Source organism: Triturus cristatus, chromosome 3_1, assembly GCF_964204655.1.
Source record: "Triturus cristatus chromosome 3_1, aTriCri1.1, whole genome shotgun sequence".
Classification (NCBI taxonomy): domain Eukaryota; kingdom Metazoa; phylum Chordata; class Amphibia; order Caudata; family Salamandridae; genus Triturus; species Triturus cristatus.
The window spans coordinates 883,793,428-883,819,307 of NC_140583.1; the positions used below are offsets into that span (position 1 = coordinate 883,793,428).

The 25,880-nt window shown below is 42.0% G+C and overlaps 1 protein-coding gene across 5 annotated transcripts in view; it reads right to left on the minus strand.

Annotated features, from left to right (window-relative positions):
* The window catches only part of XIRP2 (xin actin binding repeat containing 2), a 1,007,304-nt gene that overhangs the window by 17,682 nt on the left and 963,742 nt on the right, over nucleotides 1-25,880 (minus strand). For all 5 annotated transcript variants that reach the window (XM_085645384.1, XM_085645388.1, XM_085645386.1 and 2 more), the window contains 2 exons: nucleotides 22,723-22,856; nucleotides 583-10,225 (listed from right to left, as the gene is read on the minus strand). In XM_085645384.1, coding sequence (XP_085501510.1) covers nucleotides 583-10,225; nucleotides 22,723-22,856 — 9,777 coding nt within the window. The remainder of the gene's footprint in view (nucleotides 1-582; nucleotides 10,226-22,722; nucleotides 22,857-25,880) is intronic.

Below are 25,880 nucleotides of genomic sequence, written 5' to 3' on the forward strand. Positions count from 1 at the left end.
GCCACTTCTCAAACGCAGAACCTATAATTTTATCACATGGCATTTAGCATAAAAGCACTTAAAACTAAAGAGAATTTATAAATGTAAGTGACTGGAGTTCCGTTAAACAAACATTACAAGCAACTCATGCAATATTCCATGCAGACGAGGAGAACACTTCAGCGAAAACGAGCAATCAGAAGGGAATTGTGTCTATTTACCAATGTTGGCCAATACGGTAAATTTCATGAACACGTTTAGAAAACTGTACAATCTGGCAAGATGCAACAAACGTATGGCATAATTTTTTACAGCAATATACATTAAAAACATTTTGATTTGAATGTTTACCTTTCTCTAATGCTCTGTAAAGTTCAACATATGTTAGTCACACACATTAGTTCTCACTCAAAGCAGAGGCCTTGGAAAACAGAAAGAGGAAAAGAAGTGAAAAGGAAAGGTAAGGGACAAAGCAGAGACAGGGTTGTTGGTTCTTACACAGCACTGTTCCCAAACCGAGAGTCTGTCAAAAACGCAAGCAGACTGAACTATATTTTACGTTTAATTGGTTAATGTTTGCTCAAACTGTGCATGCCGGTTTACCAGCGGTAAATGCGGATTCCTGCTGGTGAAAACTGCTTCTCGTCTCGGATGCTGACGCCTCAGAGACAGTGTATCCCAGACTCTTAAACACCCGCTCACTTTCTTGCCACGTCTTCTGAAAGTTCCGCAGCAGCTCCTCAGGGGAATCGGCGGCAGAAATATCTAAACTGTGTCCAGAGATGACATCTTCATAGGTCGGAGGGGCATGCCTGAATTCAAATCCTGGCCTTAAATTCTCAAAGCTGCCTGAAGCAGTGGTGGCTGTCCTTGAACCCACCATTTCAAAGGATTCCATCCCTGTGAACTGTTCATGCCGCAGCAGCGGGTCGGAGCCTCGCTCTCTGTCGCTTTTCTTCCTCAGGGCAGAGTCCTGTTTCATGTGTGCTGCTTCCTTTGTTTTTCGTGGTTCCCTATGAGAAAGGCCTCTGGAGCTGGCTTTCCCTTGAATCTGTTCTTGGGAGGAGGTTCCAAATTCCTCTTTCATAAATGTGTGCTTCTCATTCCTACTAGATTTATTTTGGTTACTATTTTCAAAAACATTTCTAACTGACCTAATATCAAATGCTGGCATACCCTCACTTGTGCCTATCGTATTTATGTCGCTTTGATTTTCACTTCTGATTCTTTCTGCCATTGTTATTGGTACATTTCTAACATTAAGCTGTTTATCTGTTGATTCAAACTTATAAAGAAGCCCTGATATATCAACTGTTGGCATCTCAGTGCTTTGTGTAGTTGAGAGCATCTCTGTACTGCTACTTTTGGGCTCTAGTTGTATTGGAATGTCTATGGGGTCTTTACGTGTGTATGTTCTATTTTGCTCTACTTTACTTACTTCATTACGCATTGTTTTAATGTCTTTAACTGTGCCAGCAGTTACTTCAGATTCAGTGAAAGGGGGATCAGGTGTTGTAGATAATGTTTCTAAACTGTGTGCTTCAATTTTCAGCTGGCGACGTAGTGTCGCAGGGGACTGAACAATTTCAGATCTCTTCTCTACAATTGGAATGGGGGTGACTGATCGCGGTGGTGTTGCTCCTTGCGATAATTTCGCTGTGGTGTCCTTGAGCTTAGCAAGCTGCTCAGAGCGGCTTCTTGGGGGAGAAGGAGACGATCTCTTCATTCTTGGTGTTGGGGTTGCTGCTCTGCGTGGTGGTTGAGGCACAGGAGAGGAGGATGGGGTTTCTTTAAGAGGTGATTCTGTGCGTCTGGCAGTAGATTCTATTGTTATGTATGTAGGAGATGGTGATCTCATTTTCAAAGAAGGCGATAACAGCTTATGATTTCTGGAACCGATTTCACTGGACAGCATTTTCATTTCGCGACAGACCTCACTGTCTTCTGGTGTTTCATGTTTCACGAGTATGTTGCTCTTGTTTGAGGTTTTGAAAATTTGCGATATTTGATTTGATGCTTCCTGGTGAATACCAGATGCTTGCTTAGATTTTCCAGATATAGACATCATAGCATTGTGCATGGTTGTCTCACAAGACGAATATGTCTCAAGGGCTTGATCCTTAATCAGCATGACTGCGGTCTTCAGTTTTTCTAAATCACTTTCAATTACATAATTATCAAGACTCTTTCTTCCTTCTTGATTGATCAACCAGATGGGGATACTATTTAAGAATGTCTGAAATGTGGTAGTGTTGATTTTACGTGGTTCTGCTTCAAACTCCTTCACTTTGGATAGGATGTGCTGCAATTCTTCACGCTTTCTAAGATACTCCAGAATCTCAATTGAACCTCTAGCATCAACTAACAATGCTTTTGTTGGGAAAATTGACGGTCTATTTCTAGACAATTCTTGTTTTACATCTGTTGCTTGACGTTGGCAACTCTCCTGCTTCATCTCCATCTTACCTTTTTCAATTACATATTTCTGTTGTTGGGGTAATTTAGTTGGCTGGTCTTTGCATTCAGGTGCATGTGGTTGCACTTTCTGGATTATATGAATCTGTGATTCATGACCAGCTATTTGAGCAAATTCTTCTTCTAATTTTTTGGATTTAGCTATAGTATGCTCATCTTTTCTATCCTTTTCTTGTTTACTTTTATCAAGTTGTTTTTTCTGCAGCAAGGGTAGTTTTGTTTTTTGTACTTTCTCTTCAGTAACAGACTGTTGCATCATGTGGACCTGTGAGTCATAACTAACACTCTCGATTATCTCTTGTCTTATATCCAGCGCTGGCAAAAGAGCTCCTTCCTTTGTAGCTTTTTCTGTCACACTTTTCTCCAGGGGAAATGTATGTTGTTGCAGTAATTTTGTGTGCGCAGTTTTGCTTTCAGGAGCACGTGTCTGTTTCTGTGCGATTAAGTGGATCTGTGACTCATGACCAACTTTTTCCATTGATAGATCTAATGTGTGGCCCTGTTTGCTTTGAACTGTGTGTTCATGCTTACCGAAGGTGACTTGCTGTTGGGCCAGGTCTTTGCTCAACGCTGCATTGTCATGATGGAACTGAACTTGTGTTGCCTCCATCTCATTGGCTCTTTTTTTCTGAATGTGTCTATCTTGTCTCCCATGTTGGCCTACACCTGTACTCAAATCCTCATGTTTCATATGCTTGCTTTTTATCATTTGTTTATCTTCAGCACCCACCAGAGGACGTACTTGGGTCATGCTTTCTTGAGACACGGTTGTGCATATCTTTTCTGATTGCATTTTGACACGTAGATCTTTCTCAGTATTTTCTATGCTACTTTCCTTTACTGTTGTGTGTATTTTGTTATCTTTTTTGGGCTCAGGCGAACACGGAACCTTAGCTGGGAGCTTTACTACTTTAACATTAAATTTTGGCGAAGCCGTTTCTGACCTCGGCTCTATCTTTTTCAGTTTTTCTTGTGAATGAGATGTTTCCAGCACCAGATTATCATGTCTAAAATTACTCCTATCCTGTGGTTCATCTTGTCTAATGTGTCTTTCTGTGGAGTGTTTTATATTTTGTTGCTGAAAAATTGCAGATGGTGGTGAGAATGCTGCAGATTGTGGTCTATTCACCTCATACATTTCTTGTTGTGTAGTTACTTGGGTTTTAGAATCAGATGATATTTGTGAAGTAGTTTGCAACAGAGAACTCTGAAAACTACTTGAATCATAGCCGATCGATTTTGTAGCGAGAGAGCCATCAAATTTTGACTCTGTCTGGGCTTGACTTTCTTGCGCTTCCTCAGCAGTGATGGAAACACCATGACAAGTGCTCGTAGCTTTCATTCTGTCAAGTTCTTCTTGTTGCTGTCTATATCTCTCCTCAGCAATCATTAATGGAGTTTTAAATTTCCTCGCATATGGTTTTGATTTTGGTGGAGAAGCCAGTGTTGGTGATGGTGGAGATGTAATTGTTGGCAAAACTACTCTTCTCTTCACTGATGGTAGTTCTTGTACAGGGCTTTGAAGTGGTCTTCCACTCTTTTCTTCCACCAATACATTTTCATGTTCTGTCTTTGCATGTTTGGCATCCTGTTTTTGAGTACTAGACGCGGCATTGATCTGCTTTACTACAGTGCTGGTCTCAGTTGTCGATTTGGCAGTTTGACTGCCTACAAACTGCTTGGAGACATGTGATTCATGTGTAAAGGTTCCTTCGGGGATTTGCTTGTAATGTTCGCCTTTGGAAGCCTTTTTTGAATATGGAATCATGGTCGGTTTGGCAGCTGATTTAGTCTCCTTAATCTGGGATTGTACAGAGGTTAACGATGAGTGTATGTGATAGTCTACTTTCTTCTGCATTACAGTTGGTGTGGGAGGTGGTGGAGGTGGAGATATTCCCGACTCGCTGCTTGATGTATCGTCTACTGGGGGTGGTGGTGGAGGGAAACTATCATAATCCGCCTTGGTTTTGCAAACCGGTGGTGGAGGTGGTGGCAAAGGTGAATAGGTTGGTCTCTCAGAAGCAATTACCAAAGGAGGAGGCGGGGGTAAAGGAAGCTCTGCTTCTGATAAGATGGGAGATGGTTTTGGCAATGTGGGTGGACCAGGGTTTCCTGAATGTGCCTTTACTGGATTAAAAGACTTTTTTAGTTCCGTCTTTGAGTCTACACTGGTTGCTTTCACTTTCGTTTTTCCCGACACATCTGTTGTATGCTTTTTACTTTCGACTGTACCAGTCTTTTGAGTAATTTTCGTTTCATTGACTACATTATGTGCTTTCTGAATAACTTTCGTTTGTTGGTTGCTTCTTACATTGCTATCCATAGTCACTGAAACAACTGATTGCCCAGGCTGAATACATATTTGGCTACTTTCAGTGGCTTTCTGGAAATGGCCGGCCTGACTTGTTTCCTGTTTTCTTATCTGTTTGACAGAGTGATCAGTTAGCTTAACAGCTGCACTGTGTTTAATGTGCATAGGTTGTTGCTCTGCCTTGGAACCAGGCACGCATGTAGACATTTCCTTCTGTCCCCCTTTCTGCACATCAAATGCCACCTTGCCGCTGTAATTCTCTTTCAGCGCACCATGGAGCGGCTGCTTCTCCACAGCCATTTTTTGTACACTGGATGCGCTTTCCTTCTTAATAATTGTGTGACTACCAGATATATTTGTAGTTGTTTCATTCATTACTGCACCAGAAAGATAGAAGTCGTTTTCAAATTGTTGGGCATCTCTAAAACCTGGCTCTTGGCATATTTGGCTTTTTATCACTGATTTATCCTCAAGTATGTCAGCTTTTTCTGCAACAACATGCTGTAGATCTCTTGAGACTTTCACATTAACACGTTTACTGGCATCCATGTTCTGCACTGCCTGGCCAGAGAACATCTTAATGGTACTTTTTATGTCACTTTTTGGTATGATCTCCCTTTCTGTGTGAACCTCTGATGTGGATTCGAGAAGAGATTTAACTGGGTTTTGTACACAACGCTTTGTTCCCTGGTGGGATGGCTCAAGCAGGGCTTGGATTGTGCCCTTGACATCTCCACTAATACTAACTTGGTGTTGCACGTTTTTCTTTTCAGATGCAGCTTCCAATAGGTTTTGCACTGCCATGGGAACGTCTCCCTTAACAATATCCTCCTTGCTCACGTCTTTGACTGATTGTTGTGCTTCTCTTAAGGACTTTTTGGTGGCCTCAATGTCTGCATGAAGAACCTCCTCCCGCAAAACCTCGGTTTTTGTGTGCGCTGCTTTTTCAAGGGATTCAATAGCCCCTTGCACATCCCCTGGGATGACGTCTGGTTTCTCAGTTTCTTTAACATGGTGCGTTGATTCTTGGAGGGACTTCAGTGTTGCAGGAATATCGGCTTTAATAATGTCTTCCTTTTCCGCCACTGCTGTGGACTGATGAACAGCTTGAGACAGGGAATTGAGAGTAGCTTTCAAATCCCCTTTCACAACTTCTTCTTTGTACACACCAGAAGTTACAATTTGGGGTTCAGTCATAAAAATCCTCACTGTGTTATTCACATCCCCAGGGATGATGTCATCTTCGTTGACTGTTCGTTCTATTTGAAGCTGCCGCTTTTTCAACAGCAGTTTAGTACCCTCAACATCTCCACCAATTATTTCTTCGATGTCTTGTTGGCTCTCAGACTCAACAATTTCATCAGAGCTTGTTTGAAGTAGTTTCAGATAATCTAAGGCACCAGATTCAATGCACGTGGTGTAAAATTGAACATTGCCTCTCTCAGCGTCATCGATTGTAACCCTTTTGGATTGGTTTTCGTCCATGCCTGAATATTGCAAGTTGTGAATGGCACGCTTTACATCTCCAGCTACGACTTCTTCACGCAAAATATTATGGCCCTCGCCCTGTTTCATGAGAGAGTAGACTGTCATTTTAATGTCTCCTCTCTCATCTTTTTGAATTAATATCCCTTGCTTAACCTTACTGTCATCATGGAATAAGTTTTTGGTAGCTTGCTGTATGTCACCCCTCACAATTTCCTCTTTGTCTACATTGATTTCAGTTGATCTGTTCAGTAAATTATATTTTGCTAAACTGACATTGCCTTTTTCTTCTTCATTTATCAAAACTCCTCTTTCACCAGAACTCCTTTTGGATAAGAGATTCATCATTATACTTTGCAAATCCCCTCTAATAATCTCTTCTCTTTGTATTTCTGGAGACTCTTGATTCATCAGCTGATATTTCGCCATTCTGACATCACCAATTTCATCTGTCTGAATGATGATTCCGTGGGTATCCACCACATTATGGGAGTACAGTTCTTTCAAAGTTTCTTTAATACTTTTTCCCATTATTTCCTGTCTCTCAATGTTGGTGTCATTGAATTCATGAAGAGGCGTGGTTTCAAAAAGCCACGTTGTTGTCTTTACATCAGCCTGTGGAATTTCTTCCTTAGATGTCTGTAAGCTGCTTCCCTCTTGTTCCTGGACACTGTCCAAAGGGTAGTTTTCAAACAGCCACACTGCCTGCTGTACATCTCCCTTTTGCACATCTTGCACAGTGACAGTCTTTATATTTTCATACTCAGACTCTTGACCTCTAAGTTCATCAATTGTGTGTGTTTCAAATAACCAAGTAGAGGTTTTAACATTGCCCTGCTGTATTTCACTAACACTTACTGTTCTCACTGACTGGCTATTAGCAATCCTGTCAGACTCAAACAGCTCTTTTCCAGCTTTCACGTCACCACCCTGAATGCTATCGACAGTATGAACGTTGACTTTTCCATATTCAGAAATGGTATCAAGGGACTGCGTTTCAAACCTCCACCTTACAGAGCTAACATCCCCTTTGTGAATATCTTCTTGTGTCACTGCTTTTATCAGATACACTTCATCTGATTCATTGATGGAATCTAGAGGTTTTGTTTCAAACAGCCACCTAGTCCCACGCACATCCCCGTGAATCACTTCTTCCTTTTTCACTGTAGTTACTTCGTGGTAGTACCCCTCCTTGTCTTGAATAGCGTAGAAAGGTTGCGTTTCAAACAACATCTTGTAGTTTCTTACATCACCCTTTGTGATTTCTTCTTCACTGACCGTTTTCACAGTTCTATTTTCCGAAGAGGAATCCTTAATTTGATCCAAGGAAAATGTCTCGAATATAAAACACCCTTTTTTGACATTCCCACCAGTAACATCAGTAATAGTATGGGTTTGTATATTGCTTTCATGGTCTTCTTTAAAGTCATCAATAGATTGATTTTCAAAACGCCATCTGCAATTTAAGACATTTCCTTTCTGGATGTCCTCATCCTGCACAGTTTTGATCTTTTTTACAGCATCGTCTTGACTGGAACTTATGAAATCTAAGGATTGATTTTCAAATATATATTTCATAGTGGAGACATCCCCTGACTGGATATCCATTTCAACCACTCTTTTGTAGTCCGTCCCTTCCTCACCTTGTATGTTTTCCAGCTGTTTGGTCTCAAACAGAAAGCACGCCTCCCGGACATCTCTTCCCTGAATATCTTCCTGAGCTACAGTGTGTAGTCGTATGGTTTTTTCAGTCTGATCTCTTATTTCATCGAGTGGTTGGGTTTCAAAGAGCCAAGTACAAGTTTTAACATCTCCTCTGCTAATCTCTTCACTGCTCACGACTTTTTCCTCTTTATCATATAAAAAATCCATGGGCTGTGTCTCAAACAGCCATTTACACATTTGCACATCTCCTTTCACTATGTCTGAGGCCTGCTCTTTTTTGGTGTCCCCGTCTTCCACACGGCTGAAAGATGTAATGGAAGCAAGAGGTTGTGTTTCAAATAGCCATTTTCCTGTTTTTACATCGCCAGATAGTATTTGCTCTGCAGAGATTCCTTTAATGATCTGTAAATTCTGAATACTGTCACCAAATTGGTCAATCGGTTTTGTCTCAAACATCCACTTGCATGTCCTCACATCACCCCTCATGAGCTCCTCTTGCCGAATAGTTTTGACTTCATGATACCTTCCAATGCTATCTTGAATTGCATACAAAGGGGTGGATTCAAAAAGAGATTTATTTATTTCTACAGCACCTCTAGTAATACCCTCAACCTGGATCTTACATGCCTGATCAGATATTGTTAAATCAATGGTTTCAAATACCTGTTTGCAGCTGTTGATGTCTCCTTTTGCAATTTCATCTAGTGCTACAGTTTTTATGTATTCTTTGTTTTCTTCTCTAATTTGTTCAAGGGGTTTGGTCTCAAAGAGCCACCTTTGATGTCTGACGTCCCCTTTCTCTTCTTCAGTAGTAATCACTTTTTGAAGCTTGCCAACTTCAATTGAATCCTTTAAAGCATCCATTGGTAAAGTTTCAAATAAGTACTTGGTTGTGCTCACATCACCTCCTAATATTTCTTCAGTCTGTACAGTCTCCATGTTAGTTTTATCTACATTATCAATTTGTCGAGTTTCAAACAGCCAACGTTTATGTAAAACATCAGCACCTTCAATGGTTTCTTTTTCAACAACTCGTGTTTCCTCATCTTCTTTGATGGAATCCAGTGGCAGTGTTTCAAATACCCATTTTGCCTTACTCACTCCACCTTTGATATTTTCCTCCATAGAGATGCCACGAACAACCTTCACCTCTGCAGAATCATGGTTGATCATGTCAAGGGGCTGAGTTTCAAACATCCAGCGGGCTGTCCGAACATCACCCTTTTCAAGGTCTTCCCTGCAAACTGTTTTAATTTCAAGAACTTGCCCAGAGCTGTCTTTCAGTACATACATTGGTTCAGTCTCAAAAAGTTTTACAGTCCTTTTAACATCTCCTTTGAAGTCTTCGCTTTCAGACCTAAGTTTCAATAAATCAACTTCGTTTACGGAGTACATCTGTTTTAGAGCATCATGATGCTGCGTTTCGAACAAGTACCTTACATTTTTGACATCACCACTTGCAATATCTTTGCTAAATGCCTCCTCTGATGTGTGGTCCGTGTGCATTTTGTTCATTGAATCAAATGACTGTGTTTCAAACAGCCAGGTAGCTGTGCGGACATCCCCTTTTGCCAGCTCAGGAACCTTATCTATGTGTTCTATTAAATCAGGAGAGCTTGCTCCTAATGAACCAATAGGTTGTGTTTCAAACATCCACGTAGTATACTTTACATCACCACCAGCTATGATTTCTTGCTCAGGTATACTTCTACTTTGATCTTGATCTGCAGAATCATCTTTAATTGTATCTAAAGGCTGGTTCTCAAAAACCCATCTCATTGACTGTACTTCACCCTTAAGAATTTCATCCCATTCTAGATATTCTCTTTCTGGGCTCATGCATTTCTGAGGGATATGACTACTGTTTTCAAAGGCATATCTAGCCTGCTGTACATCACCTGACATTGAGTCGACTACATCAACTTGGTCAGAAACTATACCTGAAACTTCACTGAAATAATCTTTTTCTAAATTCTTTCTAACTTCTGGGTGAATATGTTTGTACAGGCGTTTTAATTCATAAAGATTTCTTTGCTTTGAATAAACCTCTTTGGGAACTGCAGGCCTTTCAGGGGAGATGGAAGGTTCTGGGGACTGTGAAAAATCTGCTATTTCAAATGCTGTTTGTAGGACATCGGGTGGGGGTGGAGGAAACTCTTCTGTACTTCCAAAATTAGAAGATCTGGAATATGCTGCAGCAGAGGCACATTCTGTATTTCTCGTTGCCGAGATTTCATGGATCCCGCTTGCCAAACCAGTGGCAGTTGATGTAACATGAGGCCATTCGAATCCTTGATAATCGTTTTGTATCTTTAGGGGACAAAATGTACATAATGTAAGACCTGGAAGATCTCATTTATGTGATTACATGAAATCCACATTTGCATGCAGTTGCTGTACTTTATTAGGGAGCATTCTCCCTTTTTATTTCACAAATGAACCGCTCAATATTATTTTAGAAGTTGTTTTATATTTGGGATCCATCTACTGTTCAGCTGCCACCCCCATTTTCAGATTCACAAGCGGTCCAGTGGTAGAGCGCTACTGCTCTGCTGCTTGACTGCCCTTCTGCCTCCTTCTGTGCTCGTTCTGACTCTCTTTATGCTCTTTTGCTTTTCTCGCTCTCTCTCCTTTATTTTGACTGTCTCTGCCTTTTTGGGCTTTGCTTTCACAGCCCTTTTTTCATCTTAATTTTCCTCCTGCTTTCATTGCCCCTGCCACTGCGATCCCCCACGGCCCCACCCCCCTGTGTCCTTTCCTGCTCCAGCGTTTTCCCACCTCCCAGCCCCCCTGCAGTACTACTGAATGGTGGCTGCTCCGTGGTCGTGTGCAGCGAGCATTCCGCTGACGTGCCAAAAACAAGCCTGTCTGCGCCAGTCCGTGCCTGGACCTCGCCCATTGCCAGGGACCCTGGTTCTCGGACCTTCTACTGCTATGATGCCAGCACCCCCCTCGCCCTCAACCATGGATGCCATGCCACTTGCCACATAGCATCATCGAAGAAAACCCATGGACCCCTCACCTGCCGGGAGTGCAACCATGATTTCACCCATGCCAATACGCCAGCTCCTCTCGCCGCCCAGCCGGCCAAAAGCGCACCAAACCAAATCAACTGTATCCTCTTCAACGTGCTATCCCTCCTCAATGCCACATCTCCCGACAGTGCTTTCCTCAGGAGAACCTCTACCAACCCCTGCTCCGGATCAGACAATGCCATCAACATCCTCAAAAGCTACAAAATCACCCGTAAAGACAGCCCGACTGCCCTGGAGGAGGCATCACCATCGCCCACAAGAACAACCTCCGACTAACCACATACTCTAATGACCGAACTACAACCATGGAACACCTCCACTTCCAGATCCAGAACAACCCCAACACCACCCTCTGTGGCACCCTCGTCTACAGGCCCCCCCTGCCCACAACCACCCTTCACCAACACCATCGTAGAGCTCATCACACCCCAAACTCTCACATCCATGGACTACATCCTACTCGGAGACCTCAACTTTAACAGACAACCCCAGCTGCCAGAACACCACCTCCCTACTGGAGAACCTCGCCAACATCAGACTCAAGCAGCAAGTCACCGCACTGACCCACATGGACACACGTTCAATCTGGTTTTTTTCACCAGCGGGAACATCAGGTACAGCCACACCACCGAATTCTACTGGACTGACCTCCACTGCGTGCATCTCACCTTCACCACACCCACCATACATCACCGCCCTCATTTCCCCTTCCACTGTTGCAGCTGGGGCAAGGCCATTGAGGAACTTCTCATCAACTCCCTCAGCACAACCACTCTGCCAACGTCAACTGACGACAACATTGCACCTGCGGCTGCACCGACACTCTTGCACTCGTCAAGAAGAAACCAGGCAAGCAACAGCTGGTTCACTCCGCTCCTCCACGAAAAACAACAAAACCCCGGAAACCCAAGCAACCTCCAAATGCGCCATCAATGCACACCACCTCTGCCTCAAAACCACAAAGAAAACGGCCTTTCAAGACAGAAATCAACACCAACTTACACAACAGCAAAGAACTCTTTGCCATAGTCACAGGCCCAACAGCAAGACCACAGATGTCCCACCCTTCTAAGACCTTTGTAACAAACTCTGCACCTTCTTCCCCCACAAGATCAGGCAAATCTACACCAGCTTCGACACCCTAGACCCTGCCACTATGCCCACTACCACCACACGCAACTATGCTACACCCCCAACAGACCATGCTTAGTGGGACCACGCTCACAACAGAAGATACACTCAAGACCATGGAGAGCATCCACTCAGGAGCCCCGTCGGATCATTGCCGGTACCACATCTTCCACAGAGTAGCTGCTGCCATCGACTCCCAGCTTCGCCACACCATTAACTGCTCTACTGAAACCACCACCGTCCACGATGACTGGAAACATGCTGAGATTAACTCCCTGCTCAAGAAGCCGTCATCAAACCCAACAGACCTCATGAACTTCAGACCCATCTCCCTCCTCCACTAACCAGCCAAGGTCATCGAGAAGGCCACGCACAGTTATTTCACGTTATAAAGTCACTTCACCTTATAAGCCAGTGCTCATGAAAATAGGGTGGAAGTCGAACTACAATGATTTGGATTAGGAAGGAATTCAATAATTTTTGTCTTTAGGTTTTTGTAATTCTATTTGTAATTGTAATTTTATTTGTAATTGTATGTTCTGTCAATATGTATTGAATATTGTCACAATTCATGTTATATTAGTTCTTTGATTGAGGTTTGTTTTTTAATTTAATTGTGTAGCAGTCAAATATAACATGATACATTCAAGTAATTTATAAATGTGATATATATTACATATACCGTGTGTGTGGTGTGCCTTTGACTTATCCTTCAAATTTAAATTATTGCTGCGATTGACTATGAATCATCATTTAAACTAAGCAATTGAACGACCCAATGGAACACTCTGAAGTAACACAGCACAGAGACGCACTCCTTGCCACCATTGATGACATCTGCTCCTTCCTCAACTGGGCGAGTCCGCCGACCTCATCCTACTAGAGCGCTCGGCCGCCTTAAACATGGTTTCCCACCGCACCCTAATCACAAGACTCAACGACACCGGCATCACGACAAGGCACTGAACTGGATCCACTCCTTTCCTCGCCACCATTGATGACATCTGCTCCTTCCTCAACTGGGCGAGACCGCCTACCTCATCCTACTGGAGCGCTCGGCCGCCTTGAACATGGTTTCCCACCGCACCCTAATCACAAGACTCAACGACACCGGCATCATGACAAGGCACTGAACTGGATCCACTCCTTTCTCACTGACCAGACACAGCGAGTTAGACTACCCCCATTCCTCTCAGAATCTACAGAGATCAGCTGGGGTGTGCCTCAGGGTTCCACCCAGAGTCTCACCCTCTTCAACTTCTATATTACCCCCCTCGCAGATATAGTCAGAAGCCACAGACTCAACATCATCTTCTACGCTGACCCCAGCTGATTCTTTTGGTACCAACAAACCCACAACTGCCAGACCAACTTTCACAGCAGAATGAAGGGCATCACCACCTGGATGAAAGACAGCTCCCTCAAGCTCAACTCAGACAAGACCGAAGTACTCATCCTGCATCCCACCACTTCAACCTGGGATTACTCCTGATGGCCAGCCACTCTGAGACCCGCTGCCACCCCTATGGACCACGCACACAACCATGGCATCATACTGGACTCATCGCTCTCAATGAACCACCAAATCAACGCAGTTTCCTCAGCCTGCTTCTACACACTCCGCCTGCTTCGAAAGACATTCAGATGGATTCCCACAGAATCCTGAAAGACTGTCACCCTCGCACTCATCACCAGCATACTCTACTACAGCAACGCACTCTACGTCAGCGTCACCCAGAAACAGCTCAAGAAACTACAAAACATTCAAAACGCTGTTGCCAGACTGGTCCTGGACATCCCCCACTCCAGCCACATCACGTAACACCTCCGACTCCACTGGCTCCCAGTCAACAAGAGAATCACCTTCAAGCTCCTCACACATGCCTACAAAGTTCTCCACAACACAGGACCAACATACCTGAACCACCGACTTCTATTCCACATACTTGCCAGACAACTCCATTGCAACCTAACCTCCATCCCCAGGATTCAATAGACCAGAGCAAGTTCTTTCTCCTACCTCGCCATCAGGACCTGGAACACCCGGTCCCTTCACCTCAGGTAATCCGTGTTGCTGACCCAATCGAGAAGGACCTCAAAACCTGGCTCTTCGAGTGAACCTCCACACCGAGAAAGATCACCAGGTCCCCCTTCCAGCACCTCGAGACCCTCAAGGGTTAGTAGTCGTGCTTTAAAAATCCCTAATTGATTGTTTGACAAGTCAAATTGAGTAGACCATGTTCTCAGATTTTTGTGTGTGTAGAATTTACCATGGTCAATGACTTGGATGGTTCAATCATTAGATGACGAGGACACTATCAATACAGTATTCAAAGCAACCCAAACATGGTGTTCCTTAAAAACAACAAATGTTAAAATTAGTTACAAATATGGCTAGTCTAACCCTGATCCACTCAAACCCTTTGTCAATTGTATTCAAATTAACGTGGCAAGTTTTTAATTATATCAATACATCATCATCCATTAGAACTTGGATGTGTTCACAGATATCCTCACAGATTGTATACGGATATGTGGTTCTAAATTCATTAGATATCACACATCCCAGTAAAAATAGGGAGCCATGAGTTATCAGAGATTTGTTTTCTTATTAAGGAATCCAGTCTGGTAAAATCGCTTCTTCCACTAATTTAATCACTTCCTTATCGATAGTCTCAGATGGATTGATTGGGAATATTTCCCCATCACTTTTTTGTGTTTGCTTGGTAATGTTTTGTAGCTATTTTACATCTCAAAGAATGTTGCAATTTTTATGCTAGTAAATGATTTTTTTTAGAAAATGTTTTATTAAAGATTATCATATGGGTAAAATACTTGCATTTCTGGAAGCCGAATGAAAGAAGACTCACAATACAGAATTGCAGCTAACAGTAGAGGCAGTGATCTACAGGTTGCAGAGTCTCCTTTGAGTACTTGGAACTCCCTCCCTCCCCAGGTCAAGAGATGCATATAGCACATTAATCCTGGCTAACACCCCCCCCTTCTTCTTTCAGTGAATAACTGAGGACTTTGCATCTTCTACCTCTTTCAATAGGTCTTTCTTCGTAGCACTGTGTTTATGAGAACAGACCCAACGCCCTCCACCACAGAGTGAGCATTTGTGTGAGGTAGCCAAATGGAGCCGCCTCCATTGTACATGAAACTTAAGGAGGGTTTTATCCAGATTCATGATTAGCTAGTGTGCACCACAGTCCCTAGATCCTTTTCTCTAAAGTAGGAGGGTTTGCCTTACACCACAGCTGCACTAGTGCAAATTTAGCTGCACCCAGATATTGCAGTACTACTAACTTGTCCAGTCCAGACAGTTGTGTGGTCATATACCCAGTTACATTGTTCTTGCATCGAAGGCAAACGGAAAGCATAACAATATTGATAGACCTGTCATCCTTAAGGTGGTCTTCCACCAAACCTTTTGCCTGCTTACCTCCTCTTTTTTCTGTTACTTTGTGTTGGCCTTATGAACTCTGAACCCTTTACCACACCTAACCAGTGCTAACGTGCATATGCTTCTCCCCTAAACACGGTAACAGTGATATATACACAATTGTTGTATTTAGTTTGCTTATAAGTCCCTTGTAAAGTGGTATACCATATACCCAAGGCCTGTAATCTAAATGCTACTAGTGGTCCTTAAGCACTGGTTGGGTTGTGCCAGCCACACAGGTAGCCTTTCAAACCTGTCTCAGGCCTGCCATTGTAAGGCCTGTGTGTGCAGTTTACTACCACTTCGAATTGCCATTAAAAATCACTTGCCAGGCAATAAACACCTGTTTTATTACACATAATCACCTCTAGGCAGCTCTAAGGGCTGGTACTCTGGTAATTCCAGATCACTGATTCATTCAACAAACATTTAAAATAATAATAATCGTCTGTCTTGACTTTCTGCTGTTCACTCTGGGAATGCTTTAACGTGCTAGAAGATTGTGCGACTGTAGTCGGATTACACAACACAGCTGCAAATTAAGGTAATTGTTATTTAATGAGATCAGGGAATACTGGTATAAATATTACATATCACACCAAGCATTTAATTCTTGTTATATTTGTATTTGGGGCAGAATTAAAGAAAAAGCCCAAAGCACCCTGTCCCGTTTTAAGATTGAGCAAATAAAAAGACTGTAAATAATAAAAACAAACCATCCTTATTGTGCACATGACTGCAAACATAATAATTTTGCCACTGTGTTTTTGAGGGAGGAAGGAGTGTGGGAAATGTTGTTTACTGCAGGAGAGTGACTTGAATGCACTGCCAGCCATCGAATCCAAAACAAGAAGGATTAGCCTAGGAAAGTTGTCCAAACCTACGAGAGTCTTACCAAAAGAAGCCCAATGCTGGGTACAGACACGGAGAGTAAATACTAACCCTGGGCGTAGTTCGCGAAGTAGCACTACGCGAAGCTACGCAAAGTGCAGTTCGCACTACGCGAGCTACGCGTAGCACTTCGCGTACTGAGTAGTAACCTATTCGCACTGTGCAAGATATTGTTTTCAATGATTGCAGTGTGGACAAGCAACCGGCACTGTGCAATCATTGAAAACGGCATCTTGCACAGTGCGAGCTGTAGTTTTCTGCCGCTCGAGTAGATTTTTACTCGAGCGGCAGCTTTCTCAACGCGAACTGGTAGTTTCTCATCGCGAGCGGTCGCGAGCATACGCGACCACTCGCAATGAGAAACCTGACCATCTCGCGTTGAGAATCTCGCCGGGAGGTTTATTTTCACGCTCGCGATGGCCAACTTGATAATGCTGATCGCGAACGAGGAAAAAGTCTCGCCGGGATGTCATTTTGTTTGCTCGCGGTCGCCAACTTGACGTTGAGGACCGCGAGCAAGCAAAAAATTACCGCTGCACTACACAACACTACGCTACGCGTGTTTGCACTGTGCTACGTGCAATTCGCGTAGTGCGAAGTAGCGCAAACTTCGCGAGCGTAGCGTAGTGCTTTGCCCAGGCTTAGTAAATACAAGCAGCGAAAAAAGGTGGCAGAAAGATACATTTAAATTTTTTTTTAAAAAACGTTCTTACCTAACTTCTGAAGAGGGAGTGTAAGAAAGCTGTAATTGGCCGTTGTATCCTTTCCTTGCACGGAGGTGATGTATGGGTAAAGCGAACGAGTTAGGAGGCAGTAAATAAAAGTGACACTGGAGTGAACGAATGGGGAGTAGGAGGAGGGGAAAAAGTTGTGGTATTGATTACAGCAGGTTTTGCAAACAGCGCATGCTCACTGTAGGCTCGACCTAAAAAAGGGTGGGTGTGACAGAGAACTCATCTGCATTCTGATAGCTCTTACTGGACAGGAAGATAGAGGGGGGGCCGACACTTACACCTGAATAGGCAATGTTTTGTTTCCCACATAAATAACTGATTACCCCCTACTGATAGTCTGGAGCCAGGGCTGGGAAGAAAGGGGGACCTGTGTACTTTAAGGGCCTGCTCTGGAGTTGCCCCAACTTCAAACGCACAACTGGGTATAAGTACTCTCTGACCCTACCAAGACAGTACACTGCTGGACCTGTGAAGACCTCTGCAATGGGAAAAGACTGCTGTGCTACAAGGATTGCCACTCTGCTTGTCTTCTGCTCTCGAAGAACTGCTTTTCTGCTTTGCTGTGCTGCCTTGCTGATCTCTGCGCTTTTTAGGACAACGACTGGACCCATGTCACTTGAACCCAGAGTGACTCCAAGGACTTGCTGGCTTGCCCCCAGTTCTGAAATCTCAGGGCCATCAAAGCCTTCCTTCAACTCTGCAACAGCACCTGGACTCTGCCATCTGCCCTGCCAAGTGGTGTCAATCCAGTGAAAGGTGATTTCTGCTGTCCAGAACCATCAACATCGATGGAGTGACCACTTCTCCGTTCAGAACCGACGCATTGCCCTTTGACACCAATGCAGGAGCCAATCAACGACGACACTTCAATAGAATATGTGGCTTAATGATGACGGACAGTGCTGTTTGATGATGATGCGGAGAATGCATCGTAAAAGTGTTCGTTGACGAAGCAGTCATCGTCTGAGCAGATCGGAACAGATGCATTGAGTCTTTGAGGTTGGCGCTTGCTCCATCCAAGGTATTTTATTTGCGGTACCTGTGGAAGCCTCCCATCTATCGAGGTCTGCTTGAACTTTGGATTTACCCTGGTCCAGCGCGACCTCAAGTAACCCCTAAGGGCTATTTGACTCTAAGCACTAGATTTAAATTGAATATTTTCTAACCCAGTGTGGAGTATTTTTAAGGTGTTTTAATTGTGTTACAGTGTGTTGCACAAATCCTTTGCACATTGCCTCTTTAGATAAGCTTGACTGCTCCGTGCCAAGCTACCAGAGGGTGAGTACAGGTTATCTTTTAGTTTGTTTCTAGCTTTCCCTGACTAGAGTGGTGGTTTCTGCTTGGATAGGGTGCATGCTCTGACAACCTGAAACCCCAGTTCTAACAAACGTTTTCAGTGTATCAGTTATTTTCCTCCAGAAGGGCACCACCACTGGACAGTCCCATCAGATTTGAACTGATGTTCCCAACATACCTCATCTTTGCCAACATAGGCTTGAGGCTGTGGGGTACATCTTCTCTATCTTCATTGGGATGTACTGGGAATCATATATGAGCTCAGAGCGTATTTCTTGGTTTTCTAAGCTTATTGAATGAATGAATGAATGAAGGAATGAATGAATGAATGGTGACATTTATAAAGCGTGGGCTTTCACTCCAATGGAGCATCTTGGCGCTGAGGGCTTGTGTCAAAGGAAAAGTAGTCTCTAATGTCACTGTATACGATGTAATAAGATAAGAGAAAGGGCCAAACTATCTGGAACTGCAAATATCCAGGTTTTCAATTTTTTTTTAAAATTGGATTCTGTCCGTATAAGTCTCAGGTAAGAGGGTAAAACGTTCCAGGCTTTAGTTCCTAGAGCAGCCATGGACTTTCCTCCTCTGGATTTCAGGCGGAAATGTGGGGGTACTAGCCGATTATCTTTAGATGATCTCAGATTGTTAACAGGTACATGAACTTTTAATCTAGAACTGAGGTACTTAGGGCCACTTTGTTTTACAGCTTTGAAGGTAATCACAAGGATTTTGAAGATAATTCTCTTGTGTATGGGTAACCAGCGGAGGTTTGAGCTTTTCTGTAGGTTTCTCCTGAGTAAGCCCCACTGTTTGTGTAATCTGAACAGTTCCATACTTTTTGCTTTTTCCTTTGTATGCCCAGTGTTTTGTCTGGGTCACGTCCATAAGCAATTAATAGATATTAAAAATCACCCATCTAGTAAAGAGTAGCTTACTAATCCCTTTTTAGAACGGAGTCAGGTCTTTTTTTGCCACTTTTTTTGCAAGGCTAATGCACCCAGTGACACATTTGCATGTATCTGATTTGCTCTGTTTCTCTCAGATCTAAAACCCCCTTACATTGTATAGAGAATTTCATCTCCTCTCCCTGAACTAACACAGCACGTGTATAGCACCCTCCATCTTTCTAGTGATAGAACAGGCCCCTTTTAATGCAGGTGTGACATTACTATTATAGTGCTGAGTATATGGGGGAGGGTTGTATGTCTTTTACCCTGTATCACAACGGCCCCATCATTATCTGCCTGCATAATCACAATTTCATACTAAGTGCAATGAGGGCGCTTTGGACAAGTTGTTGTAATGACATTCAGTAATAAGCTTCTGTCCTCAGATTCGTGAGTCTATCTGGCTTGAATAGATTGGTGAGTTTCTAATAGAGGTGTATTTAACACATTGGTCACCCCTTGTATGAAACTTCAGTGATGTCAGCTTGGGTGGTTCGATGTGCAGGTGGTTAAAATGATCATTGGGTATATATACTCACAACAGCATTGTCTCTGGACATATTTATTCATAACGTAAAGCACACAAAGTGGTGTGCTTTGTAAGCTTTTACTTCTAATACTATTTTAATGGTTAATCCCAAAAAGGATTATTCCCTTACAAATTCTAACTGTTGAATCCTGGTAACATGTTATCCCTTTTACTATCACCATTATGCATTCTCTACACTTACCTAGTTGGCAATAGGTAAGTGACAGTTGGGTCCCTTACATCCTGAGGAATGTCCTGCGACTGCTGGACATGTAGTTTTTTGGGCAGAAACATGTCAACCATAAAATAGGATAAGGGAGGTTTCTTAAATCTGCTTTTGGTTTTTAATCTTATACTGGTGAAATTGTACAATGCAAAAGGACTCTAAAATCCATTGGACACATTTATAACGGATATATCCTAAAAAATGCAGAAAAGAGTTCAGGATGAGCCTTATGACCAATTTGTTTGCTGGTGAGGAGCCACCCCAAGGCATCTAGTAGCATTTTGCTCATACATGACAAATTGTAGGTAAAAAGGATATATAAACGATTAAAAAGTTTTTTCTTCACAATATCAACTACATTAATATTGTAGCAGAAATATCAACAACAAAAATGCTGTGAAGTCATGTACATCTAGGCAAGCATAGGTTTACTATGCTTAACTCCATATCTATACACCTTGAAGATATATATCTATGTGTTAGTGCCACGATTCCATAGGAAATAGATTTTTGGGTTTGCTGATATTTTTGGTGCCGTTTGATGAATCTTCATGAAAACAAAAAGTGTCATCCACCTCTGCTACTCCCTTGAATGTTTTAGGGGATCCCTCTGAGAAAAAGGGATGTCCCAAAATGGGAGCAAGAGGCTCCTGCATGTTCCATTAGACAACTTGTTCTGATTGGCCACCCGCAACAAACAAATGTTGAGATCGCAATTACAGGACTCAGGGACCCAGTCCCCATGTTCTGGAAATTAAAAATAATTAGGGTATTAGCGGGTGGTGTAGGAATACCCTGACCCCCTAGTACTTGTGGGCGGGGGTCAATGAAGGACCCAAGTGGGAACAAATTTGAAAATAATGTTTTGTTTAGGCAGCTAAAAACCCTCTGGAGTCTCCCTGGGGCCAGCTCCATTCCCTGTGCTTCTGAGAGAGACTTACAGAGCAGAGGAAGATGCGCTGGCTCTTGAGAGACTCATTTGAGAGACCTGCGGGAACGAGAAAATTATTTTTGAAAAAAGGATGTGTGTGGCAGGGGATTACCAACCTGCAGGTGGATGAGCAGAGAGCATGACTGCAGGCCAGGCCCTCAAGCCAAACCCATGCCACACATGGCCAAAGGTCTTGCATGGTAGGGAGTTGGCATAGTTACACATGGTAATAAAATCTTACTTTATGTTTAAAAAAAAAAAGCAGAAATTCACTAACGGAACAAAGATTGAAGTAACTTTATAGTTAGGTATGGTAATAATATCATACTTTAGACTACAGAAAAACCTTAACTGGTGAACAGGTAAATTGTTTATATTGACGCTGGAAACCTAAGTCAAGAAAGTGCATTAAATGTTGCCATTGCTCAATTTAAAGTTGTCTCATCATAAGATATTGATGAAGGCAGTTGTGAGGGCAGAAATGTTTTCTTATTGCTTAACTAGTACTATATGTGTTATTTGACAATATAAAGTCGACATAGTTCAAATAAATCTCCACTACCAATAGTACTATCAGAGTACAACCAAGGCCCAACGGAAGGTATACTTGTACAAAGACTGCCGTAGCGCTAATTACCCCATAGATTTATGTGCTTTGATGTCACACATGCTTTAGGTGTTTCCATAGTCAATTCAGAATGTTCCTTTTAGAATGCACACCTACATACCTAAACAAGCATTGACAAAGTCAATACTTTTGACGTTCATGTTTGAGTGCTGACAATGCAATTAAAAAATGCCAACTTCAAAAAATAAAATAAAGTATTGCTTTTTGTATGCAACACATGGATGTGTAAGGATGTGTGTCAACAGCTGTATTCTCAGATGTAAAATAGTGCCTTATAAATTCCAATAGAGACAACATGATAAAGAAACATGCAATAGAAAGAAGCAGAGACTGAAATCCTCGAGTGGGGTTCATTCTTTATGTGATAATGTATCAAGCCACTGGCTGAAGATTCTTGAACGAAAGACGTCAATGGCTGAAGGAGGCTGAACCAAAATCCCTTATAACATGTGTAGGTTCCAATATGTTCACCATGAACGATATAAGCACCATTATATGTGAAACCTAAAAATTTAACTGTGAAGAAACTAGGGAGTGATCACTCAGACATCACAATATCACCTGTATATTTATAACTCAATATGTTATCTGAACTGTTTAATTACTAGTGACACTTTTGTATCACATTATATAGTGTTTACTATACAAGTACTGGAAAATTGATTTGTGAAATAAAATACAATATACCACAAATAACGTTCAATGTTTTTTTTAAACCAATAATATATTGACAAGGTCAAATGTGTATTTAATTTAGGATAGGTATCAGATTTAAGAAACTGAGGACAGAAACAGAAGTTTGAGATATTTTTAGAACAGAAAGAGAAAGCATCTGAAACTAATACAGCAGTGTATAATATTCTTAACCAGTCACATTGCGATTTTAAATCTATAGCACTGTGCTAAGCTTTGCATTAAAATTTGAAGTAAAATTATTTGTATAAGGAAACAAACACTCATTTTATATTCTCTTCCCAAACTTAACTTATTGCTATTTCTCTTTAAAGAACATACCTTGATTTGTTTGCTCAGGGAGCTAGCCCCTCTATCAGACGAAGTAACTTTTTCCTTGGATGCCTTTTCGAACTGTTCCTTCAAAGCTTGTGTTGAAATTGCTGGAATCTCTCCATCCACAATGTGAGCATTTGCTATACGATAAACAATACAAACAGATTCGGATATAATTTTTTGTCTCCATATTTCATTCTTTGTAGGCATTTTATGCAATGTTGTCTTTGAAATCATGATAAGTCATCTTAGTTTTGAACACCTATGAACTGCATTTGGTACTAACTATATTTAGTTTAGGGTATACATATTTGTCAGAAATTACCATCTTTTATGTTGTGTACCCCAAAATATTTGCCCCAACTATTTATGCTGGCTGTAGAACTCTGTGCACGCTATCTTGCTGACCAGTGATAAAGTGACTGAGCTCCTACTTTCAATAAGTAAAATTAGTATCCTCCTAGTTGGCATAGTTAACTTAAATATACGTCCCTAAAATATGGCTCAAAATGTACCCAGGGCTAGTAAGTTAAATGTCAGTAGTAGACTGCAGTACCCATAGAACCATCTACTAGATTGACGGTGTAAAACATGGCTTCGGGCCAACCATTAGGGCCTGACTGGGGCAGTTAAAAACTACAATTCTGTCAAACAGCTATTTGCAAAATAATCCTGTTTGGCAGGGAAAAACCTCCCTTTTAAATATGAATACTTCGCCCCTGTGTAGGACTTGTAGCCCACAAGGGAGGGTTTGTAGTATTTAAAATTAGCACATATATCAATTTAATGTTAATGTGTGCTTACAGCAGGTAGCACCAAATACCTATTTTCCAGTGTGACAGGCCTAGCTGCCATATATAGAAAGCAGAGTACAATCCTAATTTTCTGTTTCAATAATGGGACTAGTTGGTCAAATAATTAAACAATTTTTAATAGTTAAGAATCCAGTTCAATGGGGAAGTGACATTTTTAATAAATATTGTGGAATTATCACTTTTAGAAAGCTACTTTTTCCCTGCTTGAAGCTCCTGGGGCTAACTGGGATTTGCTCCCCTAATTCTCCCCAGCGTTATAAGCATTTGAATAGGTGTGAAACTTGTCCCAGGAACTACATATTATGTCATTCTGATTGACAGGTCAACCTGAATGGGCAGGGATGACTACTTTGAGCCCAGCAGAAGAGTTGGGGCTGCAAGGATCCCTTTTGACATTATAGTTTCAAATCTTTATTCAGTGTCAAACCTTTATTCAGTGTCAAATCCTGCTTGACAGGTATGCTGGGTTCACACATACAACTTGGGACACACTTGAAAGGAAGGGAACAAGTTGACAAAACAATTCTTGTGTATTCACCATTCAGTTGCTGATGGACCCTGCTTTGTCCTACTAAACATTTTTCTCTGGGATTTGTCTTTAAGACTTGGGGTGTATTTGAAAGGAAGAGAACAGGATGCTAAAATAATTCTTGTGTGTGTCCTGCATGGTTGCTAAATAATCCTGCTTTTGTTCTACCAGACTTCTGTCTCTGGGTTTATTATGGGTACAGTGACTACTTCAAAGTGGATGTTAGTGTTAGAAGCAGGGGGCACTAGGATTATGATAGTAAATTCCCCACATCACCCCAAGCCCTCAGAGCCCAAGTTTAGTGTGGCCGAAGTCTTTCACTGTCTTGAAAATGTCCAAAGTAGGTAGGGTTTGCCCGAGAACTTTTACCCAATTGCTTATGATGTGTCCAGGAGTCACTCCCACCCACTAGCCAGTGCCAGAATAAATGTGCCACCTCCAGGGTCCCCCTTCAGTACACTTCTGCACCTGCCGAAGAACAGAAGAGCACTGAACCTGCTGTCCGTGGCTTGGGAGGAGGCCTGAAGGATTGGACTTGCTCCCTATTGTGCACAGGATAAAGAAGTCACCTTCTAGGCTCATTAGACTGACCTCCTATTCAAGCTACAGGAATACATCAAGTTACAAGAGGCCCTTTCTTTAAGTACCCAGCTATCAAGTCACAACCAGACTTGGACTGGACACTGCTGTGGGCCTCTGCCGGATACCCTGGGAGTCTCTAAGTGCCTTCCCTGTGGTCCTTGGAGACTTTAGAATTGTACTCCTTTAGTGGATTAGGACTTAAAGGACTACGTCAGAATGTAAAATCTATGACCAGGATGAACATGGTTGGTGTATTTGCTCCCTACTCCATGATGGTCAGAAAATTGAGCCTAGGTCCTGGTCTATCATGGCCATTGACCATCATTGGCACTTTGTTCTTTTTGGTGCTACTTCTACTTAAAGGTTTAAACATTCTTATCGCTGGTACCCCTTATTGGATGTTTGTCATTGTGGTGTAATTGTGTTTATTAAATTAAACTTTATATTTGTAATTGAGATTTTAAATTGTTTTACATTTTGACTTTATAATGGTTTTGGTACTGCATAAATACTTTACACATTGTCCTACGTTAAGCCTCTCTGCACTGTGCCATAGCTACCAAGGGTTTAGCTCATGTTAATGTAGTGACCTTACGTTTTCCTCTTGACAAGGGTTGTGATTATTTCTTGAGGTGGGTAGTCACCCACCTCAAATAATAATCCAATTTCTTACAATCATGTACTCACTGTTTTCATGTATATTATGATGGAGAAGACCAGCTTCCTTTGAAATCTAGAGTTGTATTGGTTTCTTAATAAAATATTTATATTTTTTCCAGATAGACTTACATTCTCTGTGTTTGTACTTCTAATAAATGATGCAAACATACTTGCATTAGGCATCACTTCAACTTATTGTCATTATTATATAGAAGCACCACACGAGGAAAATACATCATCTTGTAGATCAGAAGAGAAAAAGCAACACAGGCATATAGAAATCTAAAAAACAAAAACACACCTCCCTGTCATGTTATATTTCATATAAGTTCAAATGTAATATCGGGATGTAAGCCTTGGTAGTAAAAAAGAAGAAACTTTGTATATCAATTAATCAACATCTTGACATTTATTCAACAGTAAATGCTAACTACAACCTTTTGTTAGGTGTGTTACAGTGGCGAAACATACTTTCCAAAGGCTGTAATAAAGTGTCAGTAGACTGTTGCATATTATATTTTTTTCTTTTAATTGCACTGTATATATTTGGCATATTTTTTCATGGACATAGCTTGCAC